General features: G+C 40.6%; 1 protein-coding gene across 1 annotated transcript; it reads left to right on the top strand.

The window, feature by feature from the left end:
* Positions 1-648: 648 nt before the first annotated feature.
* Positions 649-8,792, top strand: lfng (LFNG O-fucosylpeptide 3-beta-N-acetylglucosaminyltransferase). Its single transcript, XM_079871984.1, has 8 exons — positions 649-1,194; positions 5,572-5,620; positions 5,911-6,013; positions 6,110-6,263; positions 6,364-6,449; positions 6,542-6,707; positions 6,805-6,890; positions 6,992-8,792. The coding sequence occupies exons 1-8, from the start codon at positions 781-783 to the stop codon at positions 7,056-7,058; spliced, it is 1,125 nt and encodes a 374-aa protein (XP_079728110.1). The 5' UTR covers positions 649-780; the 3' UTR covers positions 7,059-8,792.
* Positions 8,793-12,469: the final 3,677 nt, after the last annotated feature.

The following is a 12,469-nucleotide window of genomic DNA, read 5'->3' as shown; positions in this document are numbered from 1 at the left end:
TTTGCAATAACAAACTGATGTCTGTTTGTGGGACAGTTTTGCTTTGTTACAGTCATGTTCCCGTTACTGTAAGAGGTTTGCAAATTTAAAGAGTGCAGTGAACTCTTTACTGTAGGCTGTGACTTTAAATTTAAGTTAGCAATAAACTTTACAGAAAACTCAATCATTTACATTTGCATTTACTTCATGCAAAAATAAATAAACAAATTGATTTATAGAATTGATGGAAAAAATCAAATAAATAGATTCTCATTATTTTCTTTTTTAATTTTGGGGAAAATAAGACCCCACTTGTGTATTATTTAAACAGTATGTGCTTACAGGCATGTTGCAATGAATAAAAATCTATATTTACATATTTGTACAATTATTTTCAGCCCTGCTCCTGATAATGAAACATATGCAATTAACTGTGATTCTAGCACATACATAGTTTGTTTTAAAAGAGCATGCACTTTGAAAATGTTTAGGCCTGTTTGTCCTCTTCACCCTCCCCCCTCTTTGTCCCTCGCCTGCTGTCCTTTAACGCGTCCTCCCATTGACAGTCTCTCTGCGGTTCCCACAGCACAATAGCCATCAACGCTCCGCCTACTGGGCGTGACCAATGCTGAGGGGCAGTTTATAAAAGCCCCTCCGAGTTACAATGAGGAGACTCTCTCAGCGCTAGTATGCTGCAGCTGTATGACACGCTTGTTTTTTAGAGGAGGCTATAGGAGCGAAGTTTAGATTAATGCTGTGTATATCACAAAGAGAGCGTCCTTCTCTTAGAGTTTAATAAACATGCTGAAAACGTACGGTAGTAAAGTTGCGCTCTCCCTCGCGGGAGCGACAGTCACCTGTCTCGCGCTACTGTTATTTTTGTCGCAGCATCAGCGGATTCAGATGGATGAGATGCAGAACGAGAGTGAGATCGGGTTGCGCTCACTGCAGAGTCTGGGGGAATCAGAGGTTGATGATGGAGCTCAGCCTGAGCAGAATGGAAAGAAAGGATTCTCTGCCTATTTTTCTAAGCTGACCCGCAGCAGGAGGGAAGCGGATAAGCCCACCGAGGCGTCCGGAGCGGCGACAGACGCGCCGCCAGCTGAGGACATCAGCGCGGATGACATCTTCATCGCAGTAAAGACAACTAAGAAGTTTCACCGGTCCAGACTGGATCTACTGCTGGACACCTGGATCTCCAGAAATATGCAGCAGGTATGTCAGTTTACACTGTTACAAAATGTTTCCATAACTTGTTGACAGTTTTGGTTAGGTAGGCTACATATTTCACCAGCCGGAAATAAATGGGATTTTATTTTCGTGATGGCTATGAGTGTTTAATATCAAGTCACGCTTGTATGTATCTTTAAACATTATATGGAAATATAATTAATTTAAATAGTACTAATTTGAGATTTATATAAAATGTAGCACGAATATTTTTTCCATCATAATTGTTGCAAGTTTAGTTTCCTTTTTGCAGCTTACATTACCTAATGAAATTACTTTACCTGTGAACATTGCTGTTTCATGTTAAACATACAGTAGTATAATGGTGTTCCACTTCAGAGACCCTTTGGATGATGCCATTTATTAACATACCTAATATTAATACTAATAATAATACTAATAATAGACAGTCGATTAAGTAAACGTGTGGAAAAATATCTTATCAGCCTATCTATGGTCTTAATACTAACAAAGTGTAACTACAAGCAGGACCCTAAAACTTTTTAAAATAGTTTTTCAATAGTATTATTTGCATGGCATATTAAAAAAAGGGGGAATAATAATAATAATAAAAAAAAATCATATTCATAGTCTCTCTGTGCTGTCTGTAGCAATTGCTGTGTTGCTCACAGAGCGATGGGTGGCTGTAAGTCCCCCCTTCTCCCCTCCTGCTCCATTGTTTGGGGTGTCCCCGTGAATACGCCAGGGCTAAGGATGCATCACAGCAGCGGCTTCAGAGCTGTCCCCTTCTCAGCACTAACAAAGCGTCTTTCTGAAGGGGGAAAGAAAAGCTTTGCCAGCCCCTTGTCTCCCACTCTCCATGGGAACCGGGGATCTGGAGCAGAGGCTGGGTCAAGCAACCCAAGCGGTGGGAAAAGAGAGTCTTCGTTATAGAGATGCTGGGTGGCACAAAGGGACAGCATCTATAGGCAAGGAAAGGCTTTTCAGCAGCATGCCGAGTGGCTCACAGTATGAAAATACAGCTCTGAGAAACAGGCCTCTTTTGCAGCCAGCACAAAAGCATTCTCGGCACCTCGACAGCAGCAAGCACAGAGCAGTCAAAGTGATTTTACCCACCACCTAGAGTGGTCGCTTATACATTTTTATAAAAGTCAGTTTAATTTGCCTCGGGGCTCTGTCACAATCAGTTTCTCTCACACCTTAGACAAGAGGGGGTTTTATTATTGTCATTTGAATATGACACAGCTATAGCAACACTTCTATATGCTTGCAGAGTCTGAGTACAAAGATCATTATGTCTGTGAAGGTACTCTGAATATAAGAACATGTGGAATGTGAAAATTTAAATCAGACAACTTTAGCTTCTGCACTCATTCAGTCAGCTCAGATTTGTCTTTCACTATCCAGCTAAATTGATATGACCACTCCAGGCTTCAGGCGAGATTGGAAAACTAAGAGTCGATGGAAGTTAACCCACATAAGAGAGAGTTAACAGCAGGGATTAATAGCAGCAGCTGGTGGGGAGCAGTGCAGACATAAAAGACCAGTGCAGACCAGAATACAAGGGGGAGTTCTAGGAGAATGAGTGCCAGGTGGCTTGGTCTCAAAGAACAAAAGATGGCCCTAATGCCAGCTATATGAATCCTCACATGTACACATGGAGGGCCGCTCTCAAATTATTTTAACATTCATCAGTGCAACACCTGAGTATGTTAAATCCCAGTTATTGTCATCTGAACGGCCGGGGATTATCCCAAGGACTCCGGTGTACTGTTTGGCCACTTGCCACAATGGCTGGCACCAGACAAGTGTTTCAAAGGGCCAGGCATTGTTAGACCTACAGCATGGGAACTTTGTCACATATGCCAAGTGAGATGTTGCGTGACCGATATTGTGAACATGTTCATAGGGGTTAGAATCTTGTGTAGAAGGATCTTTCTAACTTGCTTACCTACTTCAAATGCTGCCCTGACGGGTGATGAACAACTCACTGTCTTGGGCTGTTTACATATAAACACTGAGAGTAGATCCAATCTGTGTCTGCTGTTGACACTTATGGCAGCCTGTGGCTCTTCTTGGTGGGAAACTGTCTTGTCTTTGTTTAGAGTTAGTCACGGTCAGCTAGAAGCTCCCCTACCCTTGTCAGTATTTCTCTGAGAGAATGAAACCCTAAAGCTCTGTTGCTTTCTGAGTACTTGTTTCTGATTATTAAAAGCATGCTTTATAATTATATTGACTTGATGAGTCAGGACTCTTGAATAGTGTTATTCTTTTCAGTCAGATCTGCCCCATTTTGAATTGTTCACGTTGCAGCTTCTGGCTTCCGCTGTTTCTCTAGATTTCCCCCCTGGAACAATGCAGCTTCCCCAGTGAGAGAAATTCACAACAATGAGAGAACAGCCTGTGCCGCGGCTGTGGTATCCGGTGTCCAGTTACACAGACAGCTACCAAATGCCATTAAGATCAAATGCACACTTGGTTGACGCAGAAGAAGTACCATGACCAACCTCATTACTTCTATCTGAAATACTTAACTGCATAATTACTCACTGTTTAAGGCAGTAGTTACTCTGGCTTAAGCACAAGATGGTTAAAGCTGTGCAGATCTATTGTGGCACGAGTCTGTGCAAGTTTCTGGTCTCTTACTGGCACAGGTAGAGGGAGCAGGGCTGTGTGGTGTTTAATAGAGGGAGTAACATCTCTCCACTTCCTTCCTGGGTAGAAGGAGACAGACAGCCAGGCTCCTTGCTCTCCCTGCCCTATGCCAGACCTGCCTTTGGGGGGGTGGGAAGTCCTACCAACCTCTGCCCGCTCATCAGAACTCTAAAAAACCGAACGATAACCCTCATCCTTTCTTGTGTGCCGAGAATGCTGGGAAAAGTGCATTTAGAAGACAAGACTTGACATTTATGAAAGAGACCACAAAAGGGTCATTTTGGCTCACAATATCTTCAATAAAAGGGAAACGGAGAAACAAAGCCTTGTACCAAGAGAGGCCTCTCTTTAGTTAACCACTGCAGCTGTATGCAAATCCAGGCAAACATATTTAGGCTTTACCCAGTGACAGCTTTACCCACTCCTCATTGTCTCAATGCAAAGGGACAGTGGGAGCAGGGTTGGGGGTGAGTGGCCACACACACACATTGTAATGCACTAATCAGCTCTGAGGTTTCTCTCTCTGTCAGTGCCCGGCCTGCCTTGGCAGCTGCCTGTGTGATTAGTCTGTCCTTTCAGCGGAACTCTGTGCAAACAGCGCCAGCCTCTGATCCTTTACCCGGCCCAACCGCCAGCCCTCCCTGAACAAACAGAGGCCTTGGGCCTTGGCCCCCGAGTGCTGCGCTAAACATCTGCTTAGAGTTTGTTCTGCAAACCAATCAGACATTATCTTGCAATGTTTGAACGTTCAAAAAAATGCGACTGTGGAAAGGGGGAACCAGTCCACGTGTGTGTGCGTGCGTACTGGCATTTGAAAGGCAACAAAACATGAATCCACTGTTGAGATAAAGATCACAAAAGAGCTGAAGCTCATAAGAGAATAGTTTTGTAGCGTAGGTGTACATGTTCAAGGCCAGTTGGGTGTGGGCAGGTTGATCTGTTCAGACACGTGGCTGTGATAAGGCGGCGGGTGGCAGGTGCTGTCTCACCTGAGGTGGAAAGCAAACAGGTTAACGACAGTGCATGACCAGGGGCATGCCGCCTTTTCATCAGTCTGTCTGAGGCGTGTGGCGTCTTCTTCTCAATGGCTCCTTTGAGCTGGGGCTGCTGCCTTGCACCTGCTCTGTCTTATCTCCCACAATGAGATCCTGATCCCACCCCTTCTATTTTAACGTTAACAAAACCCTGAGGGGTCAGACGTCAGTGAATGCACACTGGGGAGAATGTATATTCATCAATCCGAGTATGTTTGGGAGAATAGGACATGGCGCTCCTTTCTTTTCTTCCAAATGACTTGGCCATTCTTTTTTGGGACATTTTTAACATGTCTGAAGTGGATAGAGGGATGAAGAATGGAAAGACTTGGGAGGCGGTGAGGGGCAATGGAATGGGGGTGGAGTGTTGGGGGTGGTGGGGGTAATTGGGGTGGTCTGCTCCCCGCTTTGTTCTGGGCCTGGGATGCTTTGGGGCGCAGAGCAGTTGCCATGGAGAGACTGACAACAAGAACAAGGGGCCTTTATTTTTGGGGGTAGAGTTTGGCTTGTTTAACTTGCTGAGTTTTCCATGGCGTAAAACTCAGACAATGGTTCCTAATCAGTCCGCTTGGGATAAATAGCTCTCGAAAGCACGATTCCAGTTTGGAACACGCCAATTCCTGTTTCGTCTTTGCTCTGGTGCAGTGATTAATTGACGAACTTGTGTGACTGCATTGAAAGAGCTAACCAGGCTTTGTCTTTGTTTTTGCAGACGTACATCTTCACGGACGGCGAAGATGAGGAACTAAAGAAGAAAATTGGTGAGTGCAGCTTCCTCAAGCAGAAGTCACAAGGCTAGAAATAAGCAGACATTCCCTCTTTGATATGCGCATAGTTTGGACTCAGTCTTCTAATCCTCTTAAAAATCCTGTGCTTAGTCTACGGCGGCTGGGCTGTTAGGGGGGAGATGGTAATAGATGGCCATCTATTAATGATAATAATATGGTGCAAAGTCACCTGACCTATCAGATAATGGCCATTTCTCAAGTGATAGACATAAGTGGAGTATTACATGAACACTGACAAAGTATCCATCTTCTTGTCCAATCAGGAAGCCATGCCATCAACACCAACTGCTCTGCTGCCCACAGCCGCCAGGCTCTGTCCTGCAAGATGGCAGTTGAGTATGACAAGTTCATTGAGTCCAGAAAAAAGTAAGCATTGTATGATTATTGTTACATTATGAGTACCTGTTTTAGCGTCAAAGCAAACCATATTGGATGTTCTAATGATATCTCTGTCTGGTTTAGGTGGTTCTGTCATGTGGATGATGATAACTATGTGAATGTGAAGACATTGGTGAAGCTGCTGTCCAACTACCCTCACACTCAGGATATGTACATTGGCAAACCCAGCTTGGACAGGCCAATTGAAGCCACAGAAAGACTTGGGGACAACAAGATGGTAGGTTTTCCAAAATATCCTCAATTTGTATATGCATTGGTTGTAAAGATGAGGAGGAGTGTTAAGAACAGAAGCTGATGTTTTTGTTTCTCCATTGCAGAGACCCGTCAATTTCTGGTTTGCCACGGGAGGTGCAGGCTTCTGTATCAGCCGTGGGCTAGCTTTGAAGATGAGCCCTTGGGCAAGGTGCAAAAACTTTTCAACTATCGTAATGCAGCATCTAAGAACACAATGTTTTAAGATATTAATAGACTTTGTGTTGACTTTTTTTATGACAGTGGTGGCCATTTCATGAACACTGCTGAGAAGATCCGTCTTCCTGATGACTGTACCATTGGATACATCATCGAGTCAGTTCTTGGGGTTCCTTTGACTCGAAGCAGCTTGTTCCACTCACACTTGGAGAACCTGCAACAGGTGTCCAAATCAGAAGTACACAAACAGGTAATGCGCTTTAATGAAAGCTTGATACAGGAACATCTTGGTTCTGTAAAATACAGTATAGTTGTATTAAGGCATTGTTTCATTCGATTTCATTTAGATTACATTGAGTTATGGAATGTTTGAGAACAAGAGGAATATCATCAACATGAAAGGGGCTTTCTCTGTTGAGGAGGATCCATCCAGGTAAGACAATTTTCTTAACATTCTAGATCATATTTGGATGTTTCTCTTATTTAAGTCTGCATGCATGTACTAATATAATCTCTTTTTTTAATCTCTCTCAGGTTTAAGTCAGTGCACTGTCTGCTGTACCCAGACACTCCGTGGTGCCCTCCTCAGGTTGCCTATTGAGGCGACCGGCTCCTCTGTTGTATCCTCGTCCCTCACTGCCTCGGTATCTGAAAGGCATGAGGGACCAGTGTGTTATTGAGCCGTGTGGCCTCTGCATTTACTCTGCAGTGGCGCACGGCATTCCGTGGTTATACTGGGCTGCTGTGCGGCCCGCCTTTAAACTGTTCCTTCCTGCCTGGTGCCTGATCTTCCTGTCCAACTCAGACATGACGGAGGGCCCGGCTTTCAGAAGGACGCTTTCAGCGCCAAGCTTTGCAGGCAATCAACTGTGCTTTATGTCGTTATTGTTGCTTGTATCCCATTTGCAATTCTCATAGAATGTAACTTTCTAGTATACCCAAGCCTTTTGCCAGCTTTATGTGCTTAGTTTTAAATTTTAATTAGCAAATTAGAGCATACTTTATATTTTATTCTCTCCAAATACCATTCAGGATGTTCTTTCCCTCAGGTTTGATTTAACGATTGAAATCTTTAAAATAGTCGGAGCAGATAAGTAACATGGGTGCTTTATTATTTAGTTCTAAAGGACTCCGGACAAATTGAATGAAATGAAGGTCTTTTATTTGCAAATTTATTTCTTTGATGTCAGTGTTATTATAATTATTATTGCTATTTTTTTTATTTTTTATGATATTTTGTGCTGGCAATAGGCAAATTCTCCAAATATGCTGTCAGGTTATTTTAATCTGTGGCGTATGAGGATTAAGCACTTTTCTCCCTAAATCCTCTGGGCATTTTATGGTGATTGAACTGTTATAACTTAAAGCTGTGTGAAAATGCACCAAGTGGCCCAAATTTTTAGATCTTTACATTATTTAATGCCAATGCATTTACACAATCTTGGCAGATAGATATGAGATTTCTGGCATGATTTATTATATATATATTTTTAGCTTTCGCTCAAAGATGTACTGAAGTGGGAGTTGCACAGCTTGGTTTGAATGAACTGTTGGTTGCTCAAGTAAAGTATCGCTTAGCAATCGCTAACTCTTTTGAATTGGCACCAGGGCCACTGTCAACACAATGTACATTGTTAAAACAGATGGCAGCTAAAGTTTAAGACGTGTTTATAGCACAGATCCGAGTTCTATGATTCCTCTTGCACAAAGTGGTCTGGCCTAGAGCCATAGTTTTTCCCATTCCTTCACGGCTGGCAGTTGGACATCACTATGCCGACTATACAAAACATGTTAAGTGTGAGCTTTACATGAGCAACAACAGTGATCCTAACAGAGTTTCGGTTTCTCTGTGGGAATGACCCATATTGGGTGAGTCTGTATATATTATGTAATAGCAGTATTTATGTACTGTGCCATTTTAAAACAATTGTATTTGTACATAATTGTTTAGATATTCTATGCATTTTGGTCACCTATGGATCAGGCCTAGTTCTGATGAGTCTTTTAAAATGTCTCTCTCTTTTTTTAAATGCTCTGAAATTTGCTTATGGCTGTAATTTATAGTCCAGTATCTGGATTCTTTGTTCAAATGTTGTCCTCTCAGGGATCACAATCCTGATATTTTTACCATGGGCTACCTTGGTAATTCCCCATTCAGCTTTTGAATAAAGCAGCATATTTGCTAAGAAACTTTGCTTCACTGTTGTTTGTTTTCTTTCTGACACACTACATACATATTTCAGATTTAAAGGAAGATTGGCCCAAAAATGAAAATTCTGCCATCATTTACTTACCCTCACATTGTGCCAAACCTGCAGAACTTTCTCTATTCTGTAAAAAAAACAAAAGGAAAAATTTAGAACATCTTTTTTTATTCAATCCAGTTGAATGGTGACAACAGATTTTCAGTAGTTAAAAACTTACATTTTTGTTTGTTTCTGACACAAATCTAACATATGATTCATAGGGACCACTTTTTTTTTTTCACCCTCAATGAATGGTGACCAGGTGCTGACAATCTGCTTTCACTGTATGGAAGAAAGCAGCGTTGTCATTTTCAAAAACTTTTCCTTCCAGTTCCTCAAATGAAAGAAAATCATACTGGTAACGAGTACAAAATGACATAATTTTCACTTTTTTTTGGTGATCTATCACTTTCAACAACATATAAGCCAAACAGTGAAAAGGACAAACTTAGCGCAACACAGACGACTTGCATCAATCACTGGAAGTAAAATCATTGCCAGACCACAGAAGTTCAGAGGCCAGTGTCTCTTACTCTGTCAAAACTGTTGTGAACTGTTACTGAAGCATGCAAACAAAACAAACTTGGCCTCTCATGGGTTTCGAGTGCTGGCACTGACCCGTTGTGTGTTGCTTGCTGAATTAATGAAACACACTTGAAAGTTTAGTCTCACTCACACATAATTTATTATTCTACAACAAATGCCATGGGAAAGATCATTTCCTCACTACCGGTTCTTTCAACACACTATATAAGCAACGCCATCTGAGGCCTTGAATATATAGGGGAGAACGAGTTAAGATGTGTCACCACCTTAATTTAGCAAGCTGTGACCATTAAAATATTCTAATATAGAAATATTAGATGTTTAATATAGTTGTTCTAATATTAAAACTTTTTCTTGCTGGTAAGTGAGCAAGTAAAAAGACCTTTTAGTATAATTCTTAAAATGTCCACCTTCAAGTCATGGCACATGTATCTTTTAGTTGTAAAATCTTTAATGATTTTTATAAAGTAAACATAAGAATAACTTTTTACATTGTTATATTTCAATATTATCATTTACTGTGCCGAAGCATTTAGGTTACTTGATAATCTATTCATCAATTTTTAGAAAAATCATGTTAAAATGTATCAAATATGACACATTTGAGTGTCATATTGTGAGATATAGAGTGACAACTGCTATTTATATGCATTTTATGCAAGTAGTCTGCTATACTGGTAAAAAGATTGAATTACAAAAGCTGTCAGAATTTTATCTTACTGTAAAAAGCAATCAGTTGGGAAACCATTAAGTAAATAAACTTAAACTTAAATTAAGTAAATAAACGTCAAGCGTAATTGAAAAAAATAAGTTATGTGAACTTGACAAATCCACATAACTTAATTTTTTCAATTACGCATGCAGTTTATAACTTAATAAATTTAGGGCAACCGGTTTCCTCACCTATTTTAGGTTAAGTTAACCAATCACTTTTTACAGTAACAACAACAACTGCAACAAATATTAGAAAGCATATTTTGTTCTGCTCTACTGTAGGTAATGGATGGACACAGCTGCATGAAATAAAGTTAGATTTAGTTAGTCTGGTCTCATTGAAAACGTCAACAGAGAAAAAATATAATATGATTTACATAATCAGAATCAGTAATATGTGCAGCAGCCTAGAAAAAGAAACTGAATTTCTTTCATTGGATGAATTAATACATTTTGAAGACTTATTTTCCTTCGGATGAACGAATTCCTCCACATAAATGGGAGGTCAACAACAGAGATGTTGTAAATGTTATTGCAAGTAGATACAAATCCTTTTATTCCTTCAAACATTAATAACAGGCTGAGGTCATATTTTGAGAACTCAACCACAAACACTAATTCCACACCCCGATGACACTATTTAATATACTTTTGAAACCACAATTTTTTACATTCCAGTCAGATCACAAAGATCCTATAACAAACATAATCATGTTTTTATTAAGTCACATCTGTGCCTATTTTAATGGTGTGAGAGTTTATATTCTTAAGCCACGACTGCCTGTTTTCCCATGAGTCTGAGGGCAGAGAGGGGATTTCTGCATTCTTTAGGGTAAGTCTGAGAAACGGATCACCCCAAAATTAACCACTGCACCGAAAAGACTTACTTCAATGAGTCTGAATCATATTTCTTCCTCCCAAAACCCTCTTTAAAGACTTCACACAGTCCATATGTCATATGTGGCTGCAGATGTCAGAAAACATGTCTGCAAGACCCGAAGCATCAGACACATTTGAGCATGTGTTCGCTCTCACTATACTGTAATAAACCAAACCTATGATTACGGGTACTGGTCTTCAAGTCTGCATTCCAAGAAGCTTTTTATTTAGGCTGAATTCACACTCAAGGTGGATAGCGAGACTGAATTATGCAAAGCACTCTTTGCAAGGCAGACAGCCAGAGAGAGGTAATCTGCCTAAAGGAAAGATAACTGCCTAAACACTACTGAGGTAGTTATCAGTTAAAAGACACCAGGTGCCTCTAACCCGACTGTACACAAAACACCCAAAACATTACGTCTTCAGTGTGGCATATAAACAAAGCTGCCTGTACCGTAACCAAAACTACTTGCTTATGACCTCAAAATTATAGTGAGCGTTATCAATGTGTAAGCTACACCCAAACATTCATGCCATTCATCAACCTGAAGGGCTTATTAATGAGTTCTGCTAACCACTTAGCTAGTTGGTATGACAAACATTACAGAGAACCGAGCTTTAGAAATAGAATCCATTTCCGTTCTCATCCTCGTGCCAAATTCTCATTTGTAATTAAGACCTCGAGGTCTGTTTTGACTGCTTCTGCACTGATGCGTGAAATACAGTCAGACCACACAATGTCTGGGTCCGAAAGAGACTGGAAAATGACTAAAAAAGTCAAAAAACGAAAAACACATTAAAACACAACCGATCGCTCCCTTTGACACTTGACCTAGATGTATCTCGCAATGCCAGTTCCACCTCAGAGAGCCCAACAAAAACACTAGAGCTTTACCGAATTCAAAAACATCAGGCCACAAACCCACATAGTGGTTCGCCAGACAAATAAATGGTTGCTTGAGCAAAGCGACCGTTGCATGGTTTCTTGAAAGGAAGATGGCAATGTTTTTATTATGAGTCAGAGGGCCCTGCAGCTCCTCATATCTTTACATTCTCAAACCTTTTGAACTCTCGAAACTGATCATAGCAATAAACGGTCTGTATTTTTTCCCTGTTTTTGTTCAAGCTACATTCATATCGAACTTTATATTATCTGTCTCTAAGTAGAAATGTTTTTTTTTTTTACTCAAATCCAGTGGCATATTCTATGTCCGATTAAAAAAAGGTGGTGAAAGAAATGTTGCGCCAAATGTGTACAGTCCAACATCACAAAACTTATGCATAAATCCAACAGAAAAAAGTAGAACAAAAGGATCCGCACATAACGAATAAGGCAAAAGCTCTCCAACTGTTCGTTTATTACTTCAACAGAGGCCTCAAAAAGACATGCAAAAAAGTGCTGCGCAAAACGTTTTTGAGTGCCATATTCGATTAATAAAGGTAACAAAACTGTTCAGTGAAGTAAAAGGGCTTGCAAACTCATAGTGAAAGCTTCTGTTAGATAACGATCAGACAGGCTTCCTGCCAATTCTACAGAAATAACTCCTCTCATAAAGATGTTACTTTCACTAGCATTATCATCTTTGTAACATCTTTTGTGGTTACTAAAATGTTCTGAGCATTATTA

This window comes from Squalius cephalus (assembly GCF_949319135.1).
Source record: "Squalius cephalus genome assembly, chromosome: 1".
NCBI classification, from domain to species: Eukaryota; Metazoa; Chordata; class Actinopteri; order Cypriniformes; family Leuciscidae; genus Squalius; species Squalius cephalus.
Note: the sequence above shows the minus strand (reverse complement) of the source record. Positions and strands in the feature narration are given on the sequence as shown.